General features: G+C 42.5%; 1 protein-coding gene across 1 annotated transcript in view; it reads left to right on the top strand.

Moving 5' to 3' along the window:
• LOC132405933 (tyrosine-protein kinase JAK2-like) overlaps positions 1 to 19,131 on the top strand; it is a 194,124-nt gene that overhangs the window by 107,907 nt on the left and 67,086 nt on the right. Inside the window, exon 12 of the mRNA XM_059990935.1 lies at positions 10,484 to 10,615. Coding sequence (XP_059846918.1) covers positions 10,484 to 10,615 — 132 coding nt within the window. The remainder of the gene's footprint in view (positions 1 to 10,483; positions 10,616 to 19,131) is intronic.

The following is a 19,131-nucleotide window of genomic DNA, read 5'->3' as shown; positions in this document are numbered from 1 at the left end:
AAAAAGGGGGGGGGAGGGAAAGATGTGCTTGGTGGTAGAATCCTGCTGGAGGTGGTGGAAGTTACCGAGAATTACACGTTGGACCAGGTGGCTGGTGGGGTGGTAGGTAAGGACAAGGGGAACCCTATCCCGAGTGGGGTGGTGGGACGATGGGGTGAGGGCAGATGTGCGGGAAATGGAAGAGATGCGTTTGAGATGCCTCTGCCATAGCAGAGAATGTTTGATGAGCCAGATGGCCTAATTCTGTTCCTTTGTCTTACAGTCTTATGGTCTAATTTGAACAAACTTCCTGCCCAAACCACCAGTGTTCCTGTGTCCATTGAATCTATTTATAGTGAAATTGGCCAAGTTGTAACTATTGACCCAAACTTCATGCAGAACTCAATATTCTTCTTCTGAATGAATGAATAGTCCCCTGAATCTTCCTCAATCACTTAGGACAGCAGATAAGGCCTTGGCTGTAATGAGGAATGGAAGGCAGGAAGATAAAGGGTCTCTAGTGTTGACCTCTGAAAAGAATGGATTGGAGCCATATTAATAATATTGATTTTGCGATGAGGAACATAGATGAACAGGTTTGTGTAGAAGAGCACAGCCTTTGGCAGGAATGTACAAACAGTGAAAAGTCTTTGTGGAGGAAATCTGTGCTGAAAATCAGAATGTTTAGACATTAATTAAAAATTGTCAGGACTAGAAGGGTTTTATTGAGAGGGTTCTTTTATTGGACAGAGAATGGTTTGTCCTGTAGAGTACTTGGGATAGAATTCATGAGAGTTAGATAGCAATGGAGGGAGTAAGACTCAAACACAGTGTGATCAGTTCTGGGGCATTCTCACAAAGCGTTAGCACAGACATGGTTGTCCAATTAATCTAACTCTCTACCACAAAATGAAATGAGTACCATTATCTGTAGCCTTGGTGAGTCAATAACCTGTTAGAGGAGGTCTGAATTCAGCAGCATGTAAGGCCTGAGATGTGAGCAGACAGGATACAGGGGAAGCCATTCCTTCACAAAGGAGCACACAACCAGGATCAGGCTGTGGGATGGGACAAAGAAGCCAGTGGTCAGCAGGGTTCTTCTGAGTCTGTGAGCAGGAAGGTCAGGGTGGGGTGAGTTATGATAAGGAGTGGTCACATGGACATCAAGCTCGTCACACAATGAGGAAGTTACATCAGAAAGCAAACAGAGTCCGTGCCATTTCAAATTAATGGCTAGAAACTTCTTGACCTTCAGTGGCCTAAGTGATCTCTAGAGAAGTGAAAGCCTAATGTGCACTGCCTGACTTCACACAAACAGAGATGACGTAATTGGATTGTATATTTCCCTGTAAAGTTCAGACCTAGGCACATCTCAGTGTTAGTGACTGCTAGATGTCAGCTTCACTATTGTGAGAGTGGACTAAGGAATAGTTTGACTATTATGTGCTCCCTGGACATCAGTTTCAGTGCTATGAGTTGTACAAGAAGCAACTCCCCTGCTGGACATTCACACATTTCTCTCCTCCTTTAAGAAACTATTCTAAACTGACCTCTGACTCCAGCTATCACATCACACAATGTGGCACAATGAACTAAGTTCAATTGAACTTAGTGGATCCCAGCCTGAGCTCCCTTCCTGCCCTGAATTCCTGTGTACAACTAGCTACACAGTGCTTATAAAAAGTATCCACCACCACTCCCCCCGCCCCCGGAAGTTTTCATGTTTTATTGTTTTGCAACATTGGATTACAGCGGATTTAATTACTTAAACTGGCTTTTTTGACACTGATCAACAGAAAAAGACTCATGTCAAAGTGAAAACAGATCTCTACAAAGTGAAAGAAATTAATTACAGATATAAAACACAAAATAATTGATTGTATAAGTATTCAGCCCCTTCAAGACAGTATTTAGTAGATGCAAGTTTGTAGCGATTATGGCCTTGAGTTTGTAATTGAGTGGATAGGTCTCTATCAGCTTTGCACATCCAGACGCCACAATTTTTCCCCATTCTTCTTTACAAAACTGCTTAAGCTCTGTCAAATTGCACAAGGATCGTGAGTAAACAGCTTTTTTCAAGTTTAGCCACAAATTCTTAATTGGATTGAGATCTGGACTCTGACTTGGCCATGCCAGGACATTAACTTTGTTGTTTTCAAGCCATTCCTGTGTAGCTTTGGCTTTATGCTTGTGGTCATTGTCTTTCTGGAAAATAAATCTGCTCCCAAGTCACAGTTCTCTTGCAGGCTGCATCAGGCTTTCCTCCAGGATTACCCTGTATTTTTCTGCATTTATTTTACCCTCTACCTTCACAAGCCTTCCAGGCCCTGCTGCGGTGAAGCATCCCCACAGCATGATGCAGCCACCTTTATGCTTCACAGTTGGGATGTTATGTCTTGGATGATGTGAGGTGTTTGCTTATGACAAACATAGCATTTAGTCTGATGGACAAAAAGCTCAATTTTGGTTTCATTAGACTATAGAACCTTCTTCCAGCTGACCTGAGAGTCTCCCCATGCCTTCTGGCAAACTCTAGCCAAGATTTCACATGAGTTTTTTTTCAACAGTGGCTTTCTCTCTGCCACTTTCCCATAAAGCTGTGACTGGTAAAGCACCTGGGCAACAGATGTCGTATGTGCAGTCTCTCCCATCTCAGCCACTGAAGCTTGTAGCTCCTCTAGAGTTTTTATAGGTCTGTTGGTGGCCTCCCTCACTAGTCCCCCTCTTGCATGGTCACTCAGTTTTCAAGGATGGCCTGCTCTAGGGACATTACAGCTGTGCCATGGTCTTTCCATTTCTTGATCATTGACTTAACAGTACACCAAGGGATATTTCATGACTTTGAAATGTTCTTGTATCCATCTCCTGACTTGTGCATTTTGAGTCCTGACGAAGGGTCTTGGCCCGAAACGTCGACAGCGCTTCTCCCTATAGATGCTGCCTGGCCTGCTGCGTTCCACCAGCATTTTGTGTGTGTTGCTTGAATTTCTAGCATCTGCAGTTTTCGTATTTGTGCTTTTCAATAACCTTTTTGCAGAGTTGTTTAGAGTGTTGTTTGGTCTTCATAGTGTATTATACTACATTCAATTGAAGCACCTTGATTTCAGATTTCTAAAAAACAGATCTCCAATTAACTAATTATGTGACTTCTAAAACCAGTTGGCTACACTAGTGATGATTTAGTGTGTTATATTGAAGGGAGGTGAAAATTAAAGCAATCAATTATTTTGTGTTTTATATTTGTAATTAATTGGCCCAGCAAAGTCATATGTACTTTTTACCATGATGAAGATAGCCACTCCCACAGGTGTAATATGGGGGTGCATTTTGAACTTTTTGGCGTCCCAAACAGCTTTTGGCCCAGTCTTTAATCTGTTTATCTATTCCCTTCTCAAACAGCTTCTGATTGGCATTAAGCAGCTATGACAGCCTCTGCTTAGTGCTGCCACTTGGGCTGTAGTTGCCTGTTGATACTGCACTGAGAGCTTTGATTGAGTGCCAGTCTAGTTGGCTTTTTCTCAACCATTCACATCCAAAAAGAGCTGGGCCTCCATTTTTCAATACATGCAGCTCTAACTACTGTGTTTGGCCTCCAAACTCAGGTTGGAGGAACAACACCTTATAAATCCAAACTCAGGTTGGAGGAACAACACCTTATAAATCCAAACTCAGGTTGGAGGAACAACACCTTATATACCGGCTGGGTAGCCTCCAACCTGATGGCATGAACATTGACTTCTCTAACTTCCGTTAATGCTCCTCCTCCCCTTCTTACCCCATCCCTGGCATATTTAGTTGTTTGCCTGTTCTCCATTTCCCTCTGGTGCTCCCCCCCCCCTGTCTTTCTCCTGAGGCCTCCCATCCCATGATCCTTTCCCTTCTCCAGCTCTGTATCACTTTCGCCAATCACCTTTCCAGCTCTTAGCTTCATCCCACCCCCTCTGGTCTTCTCCTATCATTTTGCATTTCCCCCTCCCCCCACTATTTTCAAATCTCTTACTATCTTTCCTTTCGGTTAGTCCAGTTGAAGGGTCTTGGCCCGAAACGTCGACAGCGCTTCTTCCTATAGATGCTGCCTGGCCTGCTTGCTCAGTTGAAGAAGCCTGCTTGCATTTATCCTTTCTATATGCCTTATAATTTTGCATATCCCTATCAAATCTCCACTCAGTCTTCTATGTTCCAAGCAATCAAGTCCATAAGATATAGGAGCAGAAGTAGGCTATTCAGCCTATTGAGTCTTCTCTGCCATTCAATCATGAACTGATCCAATTCTTCCAGTTATCCCCACTCCCCTGCTTTCATCCCATACCCTTTGATGCCCTGGCTAATCAAGAACCTTTCTATCTCTGTCTTAAATCCACCTAATGACTTGGACTCCACAGCTGCTCGTGGCAACAAATTCTATAGATTTACCACCCTCTAACTAAAGTAATTTCTCCACATCTCTGTTCTAGATGGACGTACTTCACCTCCGATGACATGCCCTCTTGTCCTGGACTCTCCTACCATGGCAAATAACTTTGCCATATCTAATCTGTTCAGGCCTTTTAACTTTCGGAATGTTTCAATGAGATCCCCCTTCATTCAACTGAACTCCAAGGAATACAGCCCAAGAGCTGCCAGACATTCCTCATACGGTAACCCTTTAATTCCTGGAATTATTCTCATGAATTTTCTCTGAACCCTCTCCAATGTCAGAATATCGTTTCTAAAATAAGGAGCCCAAAACTGCACACAATACTCCAAATATGATCTCATGAGGGCCTTATAGAGCCTCAACATCACATCCTTGCTCCTATATTCTATACCTCTAGAAATGAATGCCAACATTGCATTCACCTTCTTCACACTGACTCTACCTGGAGGTTGATCTTTAGGGCATCCTGCACAAGGACTCCCAAGTCCCTTTGTATCCCTCATTTTGTATTCTTTCCCCGTCTAAATAATAGCCTACCAATTTATTTATTTCACCAAAATGCATGACCATACACTTCCCAACATTGTATTTCATTTGCCACTTCTTTGTCTATTCCCCTTAACTATCCAAGGGCTCAACACTGCCCGCTTCTCCACTTATCTTTGTATCATCGGCAGATTGAGCCACAAATCCATTAATCCCATATTCCAAATCATTGACATACATTGTAAAAAGCAATGGTCCCAACACCGACCCCTGTGAAACTCCACTGGTAACCGGCAGCCAGCCAGAATAGGATCCATTTATTCCCATTCTTTGTTTTCTGTCGATCAGCCAATGCTCCACCCATGCTAGTAACTACCCTATAATTCCATGGGATCTTAACTTGCTGAGCAGTCTCATGTGCAGCACCTTGTCAAAAGCCATCTGAAAATCCAAGTATACCACATCCACTGCATCTCCTTTGTCTACTCTGCTTGTAATTTCCTCAAAAAAATTGCAGTAGTTTTGTCAGGCAGTATTTTCCTTTCAGGAAACCATGCTGGCTTTGTCCTATCTTCTCATGTGTCTCCAGGTACTCCATAATCTCATCCCTAACAATCATTTACAACAACTTCCCAACTACTGATGTCAGACTAACGGGTCTATAGTTTCCTTTCTGCAGCCTCCCACCCTTCTTAAATTGCGATTCTTGAAAGATCATTGTTAATGCCATCGCAATCTCTCCAGCTACTTCTTTCAGAACCCGAGAATGCATTCCATCAGATCCAGGAGATTTATCCACCCTCGGACCATTAAGCTTTCTGAGCACCTTCTCAGTTGTAATTTTCACTGCACATACTTCATTTCCCAATATACTGCAGATGTCTTCCACTGTGAAGGCTAATGCAAAATACGCAATCAGTTCCTCTGCCATCTCTGCATCTCTCATTACAATATCTCCAGTGTAATTTTCTATTGGTCCTATATCTACCCTCGACTCCTTTTTAACCTTTAAATACTTAAAAAAGCTTTTAGCATCTTCTTCGATATTAGTCACCAGCTTCGTTTTGTAATTCATCTTTTCCTTTCTAATGACCCCTTCCTTCTGCAAGTTTTTAAAAATTTCCCAATCCTCTATCTTCCCACTGGCTTTGGCTTTCTAGTAGACCCTCTCTTTTGGTTTTACTTTGGCTCTGACTTTACTTTTCAGCCATGGTAGTGTCTTTCTTCCATTTTAAAATTTCTAATTATTTGAAATATCTGTCTTGCACTTCCCTCATTTTTCACAGAAACTCCAGCCATTGCTGCTCTGCAAGTGTCCCTTTCCAGTCAACTTTGGCCAATTCCTCTCTCATGCCATTGTAATTTCCTTTACTCCATTGGATTTTAGTTTCTATTTCTCAAATTTCAAAGTAATCTTGATCATATTGTGATCACTGTTCCTTAAGGATTCCTTAACCTTGAGCTTTCATATGACCTCTGGATCATTGCACAACCCCAAATCCAGCACTATTGGGACTAGTGGGCTCAACATCAAGCAGTTCTAAAAAGCTATCCCTTAGACATTCTACAAATTATCTCTCTTGAGGTCCAGTACTGGCCTAGTTTTCCCAATCCACTTTCATGTTAAAATCCCCAATGATTATCATAATGTTGCCCTTATGGCACACCTTTTCTATCTCCTTTTGTAATTTGTAATCCACATCCCAGATGCTGTTTGGAGGCCTGAATACAACTGCCATTAGGGTCCTTTTACCCTTGCTGTTTCTTAACTCACTCCATAGAGACTCTACATTCTTCCAATCCTATGTCATCCCTTTCTAATGATTTAATATTATTTCTTATACACAGGGCCACAGCACCCCCTCTACCTACTAACCTATCTTTCTAATAAACCATATATCCGTGGATGTTTAGCTCCCAATGGCAAGTTTTAGCCAAGTTTCAGAGATGGCCACATCATCATGCTTGCCAATCTGCAGCTGAATTCAAAGATCATCCATTTTATTCCTTATTCTGTGTGCATTCAAACATAACACTTTCAGTCCAATATTTTTTGCTTTCTGTTTTAACTGAACCATGCCTCTATTCCCATTATAACTCATCCCACTGGCTATGATTATGCTGCATTTCCTGCCTGGCCTTTCTATCATCTCTGTTGCATGCTATATTTGAATTATTTCTGTTTTCCCCATGCATTGGTCCTAACCTATTGAGGAGCAAGAGAATAAGACGTGAGCAAGTAGGACCAATCAAATGTGACAGTGGAAAAGTGTGTATGGAACTGGAGGAGATAGCTGAGATACTTAATACTTTGCTTCAGTATTCACTACTGAAAAGAACCTTGACGATTGTAGGGATGATTTACGGCGGTTTGAAAGGCTTGAGCATTTAGACATTAAGAAAGAAGATGTTCTGGAGTTTTTGGAAAGCATCAAGTTGGATAAGTCAACAGGACCAAACGAGAAGTACCCCAGGCTACTGTGGGAGGTGAGGGAGGAGATTGCTGAGCCTCTCACAATGATCTTTGCATCATCAATGGGGACAGGAGAGGTTCTGGAGGATTGGAGGGTTGCAGATGTTGTTCCCTTGTTCAAGAAAGGGAGTAGAGATAGTCCAGGAAACTATAGACCAGTGAGTCTTACGTCAGTGGTTGGTAAGTTGATGGAAAAGATCGTGAGAGGCAGAATTTATGAACATTTGGAGAGTCATAATATGATTAGGAATTGTCAAGGGCAGGTCGTGCCTTACGAGCCTGATTGAATTTTTTGAGGATGTGACTAAACACATTGATGAAGTAGAGCAGTAGATGTAGTGTATATGGATTTCAGCAAGGCATTTGATAAGGTATCCCATGCAAGGCTTATTGAAAAAGTAAGGAGTCCTGGGGTCCAAGGGGACCTTGCTTTGTGGATCCAGAATTGGCTTGCCCACAGAAGGCAAAGGGTGTGGATGGGTCACATTCTGCATGGAGGTCAGTGACTCAGGGATCTTCTCACCATGAGTTTTATAAATGACCTGGTTGAGGAATTGGAGGGATGGGTTAGTAATTTTGCTGATGACAAAATGGTTGGGGGTGCTGTAGAGTGTGTGGAGGGCTGTCAGAGGTTACAACGGGACATTGATAGGATGTAAAACTGGGCTGAGAGGTGGCAGATGGAGTTCAACCCAGATAAGTATGAGGTGGTTTATTTTGGTAGGTCAAATCTGAAGGCAGAATATAGTACTAATGGTAAGACTCTTAGCAGTGTGGAGGATCAGAGGGATCTTGGAGTCCGAGTCCATAGCACACTCAAAGCTGCTACACAGGTTGACTCTGGTTAAGAAGGCATACGGTGCATTGGCCTTCATCAACCATGGGATTGAGCTTAAGAGCTGAAGGATAATGTAACAGCTATATAGGACCCTGCTCAGACCCCACTTGGAGCACTGTGTTCATTTCTGGTCACCTCACTACAGGAAGGATGTGGAAAATATAAAACGGGTGCAGAGGTGACTTACAAGGATGTTGCCTGGATTGGGAAGCATGCCATATGAGAATAGGTTGAGTGAACTTGGCCTTTTCTCCTTAGAGTGGTGGAGGATGTAAGGTGACCTAATAAAGGTGTTTAAAATGATGAGAGGCATTGAGCATGTGGATAGTCAAATACCTTTTCCCAGGGCTGAAATGGCTTACATGAGCGGGCACAGTTTTAAGGTGCTTAGAACTAGGTACAGAGGGGATGTCAGGGGTAAGTTTTTTTACACAGAGAATACTGAGTGCATGGAATGGGCTGCCGGTGACAGTGGTGGAGGCCAATACAATAGGGTATTTTAAGAGAGTCCTGGATAGGTACATGGAGCTTAGAAAAATAAAAGGCTATGGGTAACGCTAGGTAATTTCTAAAGTACGTAAATGTTTGGCACTATGTTTCTAACTCCTCTCATGTGACATTGTAATTTCCTTTACTCCACTGTAATACTGATACATCTGATTTTAGCTTCACAAATTTCAGGAACAGGTAGTGTTGAGGAAGCAGCGAGGCTACAGAAGGACTTAGGCAGATGGAATACAATGTCGGGATCTGTATGGTTCTGCATTTTGGTAGCAGAAGTAAAAGAATAGTATATTTTCTAAATGGAGAGAAAATTCAAAAATCTGAGTTGCAAAGGTATTTGAGAATCCTTATGCAGCATTCCCTAAAAGTTAATTTGCAGGTGGAGATGGTGGTTATGATGTCATAAAAAATGCCTCCTCCCATCAATCTGCACCGGGACCTTAGCCCTCCATACCACTAATGTCCATGTACATATTCAAACTTTGCTTAAACATTGAAATTATGCTCACAGGCACCACTTGTTCCAGTAGCTCGTTCTCATGACCCTCTGAGTGAAGAAGCTTCCCCTCATATTCCCCTTAAACTTCTCACCTTACACGCTTAACCCATGACCTCTAGTTGTAGTCCCACCCAACCTCAGTGGAAAAAGCCTGCTTGCATTTACCTTATCTACACCCCTCATAAGTCTTCTACATTCTAAAGAATAAAATCTGACCCTATTCAATCTTTCATTATAACTCAGGTCCTCCAGACCTGGCAACATTCAGCCCTTCTGGTCACACTGCCGAGCAATCCCCCAATTTAATGATAGCCCAATCACGGGACAATTTATAATGAGCAATCAACTTACCAACCAGTATATCTTTGAACTGTGGGAGGAAACTGGAGCATCCAGTGGAAACCCACTCAGTCACGGGCAGAACATACAAATACCTTACAGGCCAGAATTGAACCCGTGTCACCTATACTGTAAAGCATTCTGTTAATCACTATGCTACCATGCCATCTCTCAGGCTCTATAAAGCAATGGTGAGGCCTCACTTGGAGTATCCTGAGCAGTTTTGGTCCCCTTATCTAAGAAAGGATGTGCTGACATTGGAGAGGGTTCAAAGGAGATTCATGAAAGTTATTCTGGGTTTGAAAGGCTTATCAGATGAGAAGTGTTTGATGGCTCTGGTCCTCTTCTCACTAGAATTCAGAGGAATGAGGGGGCAACTCATTGAAACCTATCAAATGCTGAGAGACCTTGGTAGAGTGGATGTGGAGAGAATGTTTCCTATGGTGGGAGATTCTAAGGCCTGAGCATGCAGCCTCAGAACAGAGAGATATCCATTTACAATAGAGATGAACAGGTGTTTATTTAGCCAGAGAGTGGTGATTCTGTGGATTTGTTGCCACAGCCAACTATGGAGGCCAAGTTATTGGGTATGTTTAAGGCAGAGGTTGATAGATTCTTGATTAGTCAGGCCATGAAGGGATATGGGGAGAAGACAGGAGATTTGGACAAAGAGGGAAATGGATCAGCCATAGTGAATTGGTAGTGCAGACTCGATGGGCTCAATGGGCCAATTCAGCCTCTATATCTTATGGACTGAATGCCCTACAGATGGATGTGAATTGCCTGCATTTTTAACCTGTGATTACTGTCATCTAGACCCAAGAACATATAACTGCCATAGCATTGAAATTGCAGAAGTAGGAATACAGTGACTTCCAGCTTATCCAAGTCAAGGTGAGAATGCAAGGCAGCTGAGCTAATGTTCATGTTTTCCTTCTTTCCTAACAGGGTGAAAGTCTGGGTCAAGGCTCCTTTACAAAGATCTTCAAAGGAGCAAGAGAGGTGAATGCAAACAACGAATTTTTCCAGATGGAGGTTTTACTGAAAGTATTGGACCCTTCCCACAGGAACTACTCTGAGGTAATCCAAATGTTTATAAAGTTTCAAAGGTACATTTAATGTCAGATAAATGTATTCAATATACATCTTGATATAATTTTTCTCTGCAAAGATCCACAAAAACAGAAGAGTGCCCCAAAGAATGACACAGTTAAATGTTAGAACCAAAGTCCATAAGACATAGGAACAGAATTAGGCAATCTGGCCTATCAAGTCTGCTCTGCCATTCAATCATGGCTGATCCTTTTCTTTTAAATCTCTCCTCAACCCCGTTTCCCAGACTTCTCCCCATAACCTTTGATGCTATGTCCAATCAAGAACCTATCAATCTCTGCCTTAAATACACCCAACAACCTGACCTCCACAGCTGCATGTGGCAACAAATTCCACAAATTCACTACCCTTGGCTAAGGAAATTTCTCCGCATCTTTATTTTGAAAGGGCACCCTTTTATCCTGAGGCTGTGCCCTCTTGTCCAAGACTCCCTGACCATGGGAAACATCCTTTCCACATCAACTCTGTCTAAGCCTTTCAACTTTCGAAAGGTTTCAATGAGATCCCCTTCATCCTTCTGAATTCCAGTGAGTACAGGCCCAGAGACATCAAACGTTTCTCATATGAATACCCTGATGATTCCTGGATAAACCTTGTATGATTCCTGGAATCATCCTTGTGAACCCCCTCTGGACCCTCTCCAATGCAAGCACATCTTTTCTAAGATAAGAACACCAAAACTGTTCACAATACTCAAGGTGAGGACTCGTCAGTGCCTTATAAAGCCTCAGCATCACATCCTTGCTCTTACATTCTGGACCTCTTGAAATGAATGCCAACATTGTATTTGCCTTCCTCACCACCAACTCAACCTGCAGTTAACCTTCAGGGTGTTCTGCACAAGGACGCCCAAGTTGCTCTGCATCTAGATTCCTGCCTTTTCTACCCACTTAGAAAATAGGCCATACATTTACTTCTACTACCAAACTGCATGACCATGTGTTTTCCAACATTGTATTTCATCTGCCACTTTGTTGCCTATTCTCCTAATCTGTCTAAGTCCTTCTGTATCCTACCTGTTTCGTCAACACTACCTGTCCTTCCACCAATCTTTGTATCATTTGCAAATTTGGCAAAAAAGCTATCTATTCCATCATCTAAATCATTGATATACAGCATAAAAAGAAGTGGTCCAAACACCAACCCCTGTGGAACACCACTAGTCACTGGCAGCCAATGAGAAAAGGATCCTTTTATTCCCACTCACTTCCTAACAATCAGCCAATGCTCTAACCATGTTAGTAACTTTCCTGATATAGCATGGGCTCTCACTGGTCTATAATTTCCTGCACTATCTCTACTCTCTTTCTTGAATAAAGGAACAACATCTGCAACCCTCCAATCCTCCAGAACATCTCCCATCCTCATTGATGATGCAAGATCATCGCCAGAGGCTCAGCAATCTCCTCCCTCACTTCCCACAGTAGCCTGGGGTACATTTTGACCGGTCCTGGAGACTTACCCAACTTGATGCTTTCCAAAAGCACCAATACATCCTCTTTCTTATTGTCTATATGCTCAAGCTTTTTAGTCCGCTGCAAGTCATTCCTACAATTGCCAAGATCCTTTTCCATAGTGAATACTGAAGCAAAGTATTTATTAAGTACCTCTGTTATCTCCTCTGGTTCCATACACACTCTTCCACTGTCACACTTGATTGGTCCTATTCTCTCACATCTTATCCTCTTGCTCTTCACATGCTTACAGAATGTCTTGGAGTTTCCTTAATCCTGCTCATCAAGGCCTTCTCATGGACCCTTTTCGCTCTCCTAATTTCATTCTTAAACTCCTTTCTGCTAGCCTTATAATCTTCTAGATCACTGTCATTACCTAGATTTTTGAACCTTTCTTAAGCTTTTCTTTTCTTCTTGACTAGATTTTCAACAGTCTTTGTACACCATGGTTCCTGTACCCTATAATCCTTTCCCTGCCTCTTGTAGGCTTATCTACATATTGTGTCAGGAAATCTTCCTGAACACACCTTACAAATTACCATTCTTTTGCTTTTACAATAGCTTTGACCTCCTCTGTCAGCCACGGTTGTACTATTTTACCATTTGAGTATTTCTTAATTTCTAGAATATACATGTCCTGCACCTTCCTCATTTTTCCCAGGAATGCACTCCATTGCTGTTCTGCTGACATCCCTGCAGCAGCTCCTTCCAATTTACTTTGGCCAACTCCTCTCTCATATCACTGTAATTTCCCTTACCTCACTGAAATACTGCTACATCAGACTTTACTTTCTCCCTATCAAATTTCAGATTGAACAAAATCATGTTGTGATCACTAGTTCTTTTACCTTATGCTCCCTAATCGTCTCCAGTTCACTACATAACACCCAATCCAGTATAGCTGATCCCCTAATAGGTTCAATGACAAACTGCTCTAAAAAACTATCTCAAGCATTCAACAAACTCATTCTTGAGATCCATTACCAACTTAATCCATGTACATGTTAAAATCTCCCATGACAACCATAATATTGCCCTTCTGACTTGCCTTTTCTATTTCCTGTTGTAACCTGTGGTCCATCTCCCAGCCACTGTTGGGAGGCCTTGATATAACTGCCATCATCGCCCTTTTACCCTTGCAGTTTCTTAACTCAGCCCACAAGGATTCAACATCTTCCAGTCCTGTGTCACATCTTTCTGCTGATTTGATGTCATTCTTTGCCAGTAGAGCCACACCAACTCATCTGCTACCTTCCTATCCCTCCGATATAACGTGCAACCTTGGACGTTCAGCTCCCAACTACAACCACCCTACAGCTATGATTCAGTGATGGCCACAACATCATATCCAACAATCTGCAATATTGCAACAAGATCCTCCACCTTATTTTTATACTACGTGCATTTAGATACAACACCTTGAGTACCGTATTTGCTATCCTTTCTGATTCTGCACCTCCCAGCTACCCCCCCCAAGTATAAACAGCAGCAAAGCAATGATCCCCCCACCAGCAAAAAAACAGCACCCCCATGAGCACTCAAGCATGCAGCAAAGCATCAATAAAGACACAGACTTGTAGGATCCCAAAGACTACTCCTTCACCCAGTAATTCGACATACCACAGGTTCTCTTGTCTCTCCCTTATAAGGGAAAAAGAGATGTCTCCATTTCTCAGCGAGAGAGGAGACATAACAAACAACTTGCTGATTTACGATGTTAAAAGTCTCTTTTGAACTCTGTGCCCAAAGAACTCGCGTCTCTGGGCACACCGCCAGCAGCCAGCTTGCTGCTGTCTCCCACAACACACCACCTCAATTTCTCATTCTGCTCCACAGTGATTCTCATTGGTTGGCAATAGAAGTATAGAAAGTATAAAAGGCAAGAGACAAGTTTAGTTATTTTGTTTGTAAAGTCTAAGGAAAGGGTAGAAATTCAAGGCTATACTGCACTGAGATGATATCAGGAAATTCTTCCTTATCCCAAGAGCAAAAACAATCTTTCAAATCTGGAACTTGGGACTAGTTGGAAATGTCAAAACTAAACTTTTGTTAGACAGAGAAATGAAGACGTTTGTTCCCATTGGATTCAAATCTGTATTAGCCAGAAGCTGAGTGTAATCATATCTGAAGGGACCTGGATCCTGGAGAATTGCATAACTAGGGCTATGGATAAGGCTTTAAACTAAATAGCAGAGGAGTGTGTTCAACAGATTGGAGAAGTATGGATAAAGCAAAGGAGAAAAGTGTAGATAAAGATAAAGTAAAAGCAAAAGTTAAGAAAGAGAAAAGGAAAGGTGGAATGCAGAAAAGACATGTGCAAAAGAGACAAAAATTACAAGATTTTAAAAGCACAATGAGTGTAAGGGCATTTTATCTGAATGCCTGTAGTATTCGAAACAAGGTCTGAAATTGTGGGACAAATCAGTACAAAGGGGTATGATTTAGTGGCCATTACAGAGACATGGTTGCAGGGTGGAAAAGATTGGGAATTAAATATCCAAGGGTATCAGGTAATATGGAAGAATAGGCAGGAAGGTAAGAGAGGTGGGGTACTGCTCTTAATTAGGAATGAGATCAGGGCAATGGTGAGAAACGCTCTAAGATGTAAGAAGCAGAATGTTGAATCCATATGGTTAGAAATTAGGAATAGTAAAGGGAAAAAATCACTGGTGTGAGTTGTCTATAGGCCACCAAATAATAACATTACAGTGGCACAGGCAATAAACAGAGAAATATCTGAAGCATGTAAGAATGGAACAGAAGTTATCATGGGGTCTTTAACTTGCACATAGATTAGGTGAATCAAGTTGGTCGAGCCAGTCTTGTGGAGGACATCATAGAATGAATCCATGATAGTTTTCTTAAACAGCATGTTACTGAACCTACAAGGGAATCTGCTATCTTAGATCTGGTCCTGTGCAATGAGACAAAACTAGTATCTTCTGGTTAGGGATCCTCTTGTAAAGTGTGATCAGAGTTTGATTGAATTTCTCATACAAATGGAGGGTGCAATAGTTCAATCTAAAACCAGTGTATTATGCCTAAACAAGGGAGACTACAACAGGATGAGGGAGGATTTGGTTAGTGTAGACTGGGAACACAGGCTATATGGTGGGATAGTTTAGAAATAGTGGAAGACTTTCAAAATGTTTTTTCACACTACTCAGCAGAAGTATATTCCAGTTAAAAACAAGGACAGTAAGGGTGGGGAGATCCAGCCTCAGATAACTAAGGAAATAAAAGAAGGCTCAAACTGAAAGTTTATGTGTACAAAGTCACAAAGAGTAGTGGGAAACTGGAAGACTGGGAGAACTTCAAAAAGTAACAAAGAACCACTAAGCAAGCAAAAAAGAAAGGGAAGATAGATCATAAAAATATGCTAGCACACAATATAAAAATATATAGTAAAAGCTTTTATAATTATATAAAGCAGAAAAAGGTGGCTAAAGTATATGGATGGATAGAGGATTGGTTAACCAATAGAAAGCAGAGTTGGGGTAGATGGGGGTTTGTCTGGTTGGCAATCAGTGGTGAGAGGAGTGCTGCAGAAGTCAGTGATGGGTCTGCACGATATACATTAACAATCTGAAAGAGGGGACTGAGAGTAGTGTATCTAGGTTTGCTGATTACACTAAATTGAGTGGACAAGCAGATTGTGCAGAAGATAGGGAGAGTCTGCAGAGGAAGTGGGCAAGAGTCCAGCAGATAGAGTACAATGTTGGTAAATGTGAGGTCATCTACCTTGAAGGGAAAATGGAAGATCAGATTATTATTTAAATGGAAAAATACTGCTGCATGCTGCTGTGCAGAAGGACTTGGGAGTTCTTGTGCATGAATCACAAAAGGTTGGTTTGCAGGTGCAGTAAGCTGTCAAGAAGGCAAATGGAATGTTGGCCATTGCTAGAGGGATTGAATTTAAGAGCAGGGTGGGGGTTATGCTGCAACTGTACAGTTTACTGGTGAGGGCACACCTGGATTACTGCATGCAGCTCTGGTCTCCTTACTTGAGGAAGGAAATACTGGTTTTGGAGGCAGTGCAGAGGAGGTTCACCAGGTTGATTTTAGAGATGAGGGGATTAGACTATGAGGAGAGATTGAGTTGCTTGGGGCTGTACTCACTGGAATTCAGAAGTATAAGATGAGTTCTTATAGAAGCATATAAAATATGGAAAGTGATAGAGGCAGGACAGTTGTTTCCACTGGTAGGTGAGATAAGAACTAGGGGACATGGCCTCAAGATTTGGGGGAATAAATTTAGAACAGAGGTGAGGAGGAACTGCTTTTCCCAGAGAGTGGTGAATCTGTGGAATTCTCTGCCCAATGAAGCAGTGGAGGCTACCTCAGTAAATATATTTAAGACAAAGTTGGATAGATTTTTGCATAGTAAGGGAATTAAGGGTTATAGAGAAAAGGGAGGTCAGTGGAGATGAGTCCATGGTCAGATCAGCCATGATCTTATCAAATGGCGGAGCAAGCGGGATGGGCTAGATAGCCTTACTCCTGGCCCATTTCATATGTTCTTATACTACTGAAGACTTGCATTCAATAACTAGACATGCTTCTAGCTAAGAAATACCAGGAGACTTTTATCACTGGCATCTACCCCATTATGTGTAAAGTTACCCCAACTACATAATATTCACAGACAAATCCAATCCAACTAATTACCACCAAACAGCAGCAGACTAAAGACTGGGATTCCCATCAATATCCTAGCCCAAAAATTTTCACTAACACTGCACTTACCCTTTAAAGAATTCTCAGCCAATAGAGCAGTCTATGTCTGGATATAGGAACATTTATAGACCCACAGAATCATTCAGCATGGAAACAGGCCAGTCTCTGCCAACCAAGATGCCTATCTCCACTATTCCACTAGGGAAAATGAATAAGGTGGGAGGGGAAGAATTTAAAGGGACCTTAGAGGTGAGCTTTGATGCATTTGGAACCAGCTGCCTCAGAAAGCAGGTACAATAACAGAATTTTAAGACGTTTGGATATGTACATGGATAGGAAAGGTTTAGAACAATATGGCTCAAAGTTGGGCAAGTGGCCCTTAGTTGGGGTAATCCCTTAAGTGGATTAGTTGGGATGATGGGCCTATTCCCATGCTGTATGGCTCTAAATTCAAGGAGAAAAACAGTCCTATGTTTTCTCTTTGAGATCAATGTATGGCAAAAAATATATAGGACAGAAGCAGCTATTTAATATTTTCATTTGTAAGGAGAGGTTTGAAGCTGTGGATTAAAAACTCCATTGTACAGCCTCAGAGGTCCCAATGATCCTGAAATCGGAATCCCTGCCCTCTGCTCCAATCCCTCAGCCATGCATTTATCCACCTCATTCTATTCCTATACTTACTGTCGCATGGCACAGGCAATAATCCCGAGATTATTACCTTTGAGGTCCTGCTTCTCGACTTCCTTCCTAACTCCCTGTAATCTGTTTTCAGGACCTCCTCCCTTTTCCTACCTATGTTGTTGATATCATTATGTACTACAACCTCTGGCTGTTCACCTTCCCACCTCAGAATATGCCAGACCCTGGCACCTGGGAGGCAAGCTACCATCTGTGTTTCTTTCCTGTGTCCACAGAATCACCTGTCTGAACCCCTAACTATTGAGTCCTTATTACTGCTGCCTTCTTCCTTTCCCTACCCTTCTGAGCCATAGGGCCAGACTCTATGCCAGAGGCACAGCCACTGTTGCTTCCCCCAGGTAGGTCCCACCCCCCCCCCCCCCCGTCAACAGTACTCAAACAAGAGTACTTATTGTTAACAGGGACAGCAGCAGCTGTCCAGTATCTGACACTTGTCCCTCCCTCTCCTGACTGTTACCCACTTATCTGTCTCTCGAGTTCCTGGTGTGAATACTTGCCTATAGATCCTCTCTTTCACCTCCTCACTTTCACTTACGAGCTGCATCTTCCGTTCCCTAACACAGTCCCTGAGGAGCTGCAGCTCGACGCATCTGGTGCAGATGTGGCCATCCGGGAGGCTGGGAGCCTCCCATCCAGTACATCTGACACCCAGTACAGAACACCAGCCCCACAGACGTACTTCCTGTTTTTATTCATCACAGGTAACTTACCTCACCTCACCCCGTTATTGCCGAAGTCCAAATGAGCCAAAGCCCTACCACTCTGCTTCAGATCACTCCTTTGATGACCACTCCGTTAGGCAGTGTCTCCCTTTTATGCCTGAACATTCCCTGCTATCTAACTCATGTTTGGTGCTCCAGTTATAGCTGCTGATAGGCCACATACAATGGACAAATGCTCTCGAAGCTCCCTTTTAAAATAACTGCCACCAAAAGTTCAAATGTACATTTAGTGTCAGAGAAATGTATACAATATACATCCTGAAATGCTTTTTCTTTGCAACCATCCACAAAGAGAAGTGCCCCCAAAGAATGAATGACAGTTAAATGTTAGAACCCGCCACCCCAGCTTCCCTCCCTCCCGCGCGTAAACAACAGTAAGCAACAATCCCCCCCTAACCCCCACTAGCAAAAAAAAGCATTGGAACCCACCACTGAGTACTCAGGCATGAGCAAAGCAACAATAAACACACAGACTTGCAATACTCCAAAGACTACTTATTCACCCAGTATTCAACATACCACAAGCTCTCTCTCTCTCTTTCTCCCTAATAAGAGAGAGAAAGAGTTTCACAGCGAGAGCGGAGACATAACAAACAACTTGCTGGTTTACGATGTTAAAAGTCTGTTGTATTGCTGTTTCTGAACTCTGTGTCCAAAGATCTCAGGTCTCTGGGCACACAGCTGTAGATCTTCTGACTCCCACGACACACCAATCTCCAGCCGGGACACCAACCTTTGATCTGCCCATCTCCAGAGCCACGAGATCTCGGACCTCCTAAAGCAAGTGAATCTCTAAGGCTGCGTCCTTGGCATGTCAAATAACAGCCTGTCGTGAAACCCCAAGAGCAGGTCCAATTCCGGCAGAGAACCAAAGTCAGCGTGTAACTCCAGGTCAGGGTCTTCAAAAGAAGCCTGAAAGGGAAAAATA

This window comes from Hypanus sabinus, chromosome 16, assembly GCF_030144855.1.
Source record: "Hypanus sabinus isolate sHypSab1 chromosome 16, sHypSab1.hap1, whole genome shotgun sequence".
In the NCBI taxonomy this organism is placed as follows: domain Eukaryota; kingdom Metazoa; phylum Chordata; class Chondrichthyes; order Myliobatiformes; family Dasyatidae; genus Hypanus; species Hypanus sabinus.
Note: the sequence above shows the minus strand (reverse complement) of the source record. Positions and strands in the feature narration are given on the sequence as shown.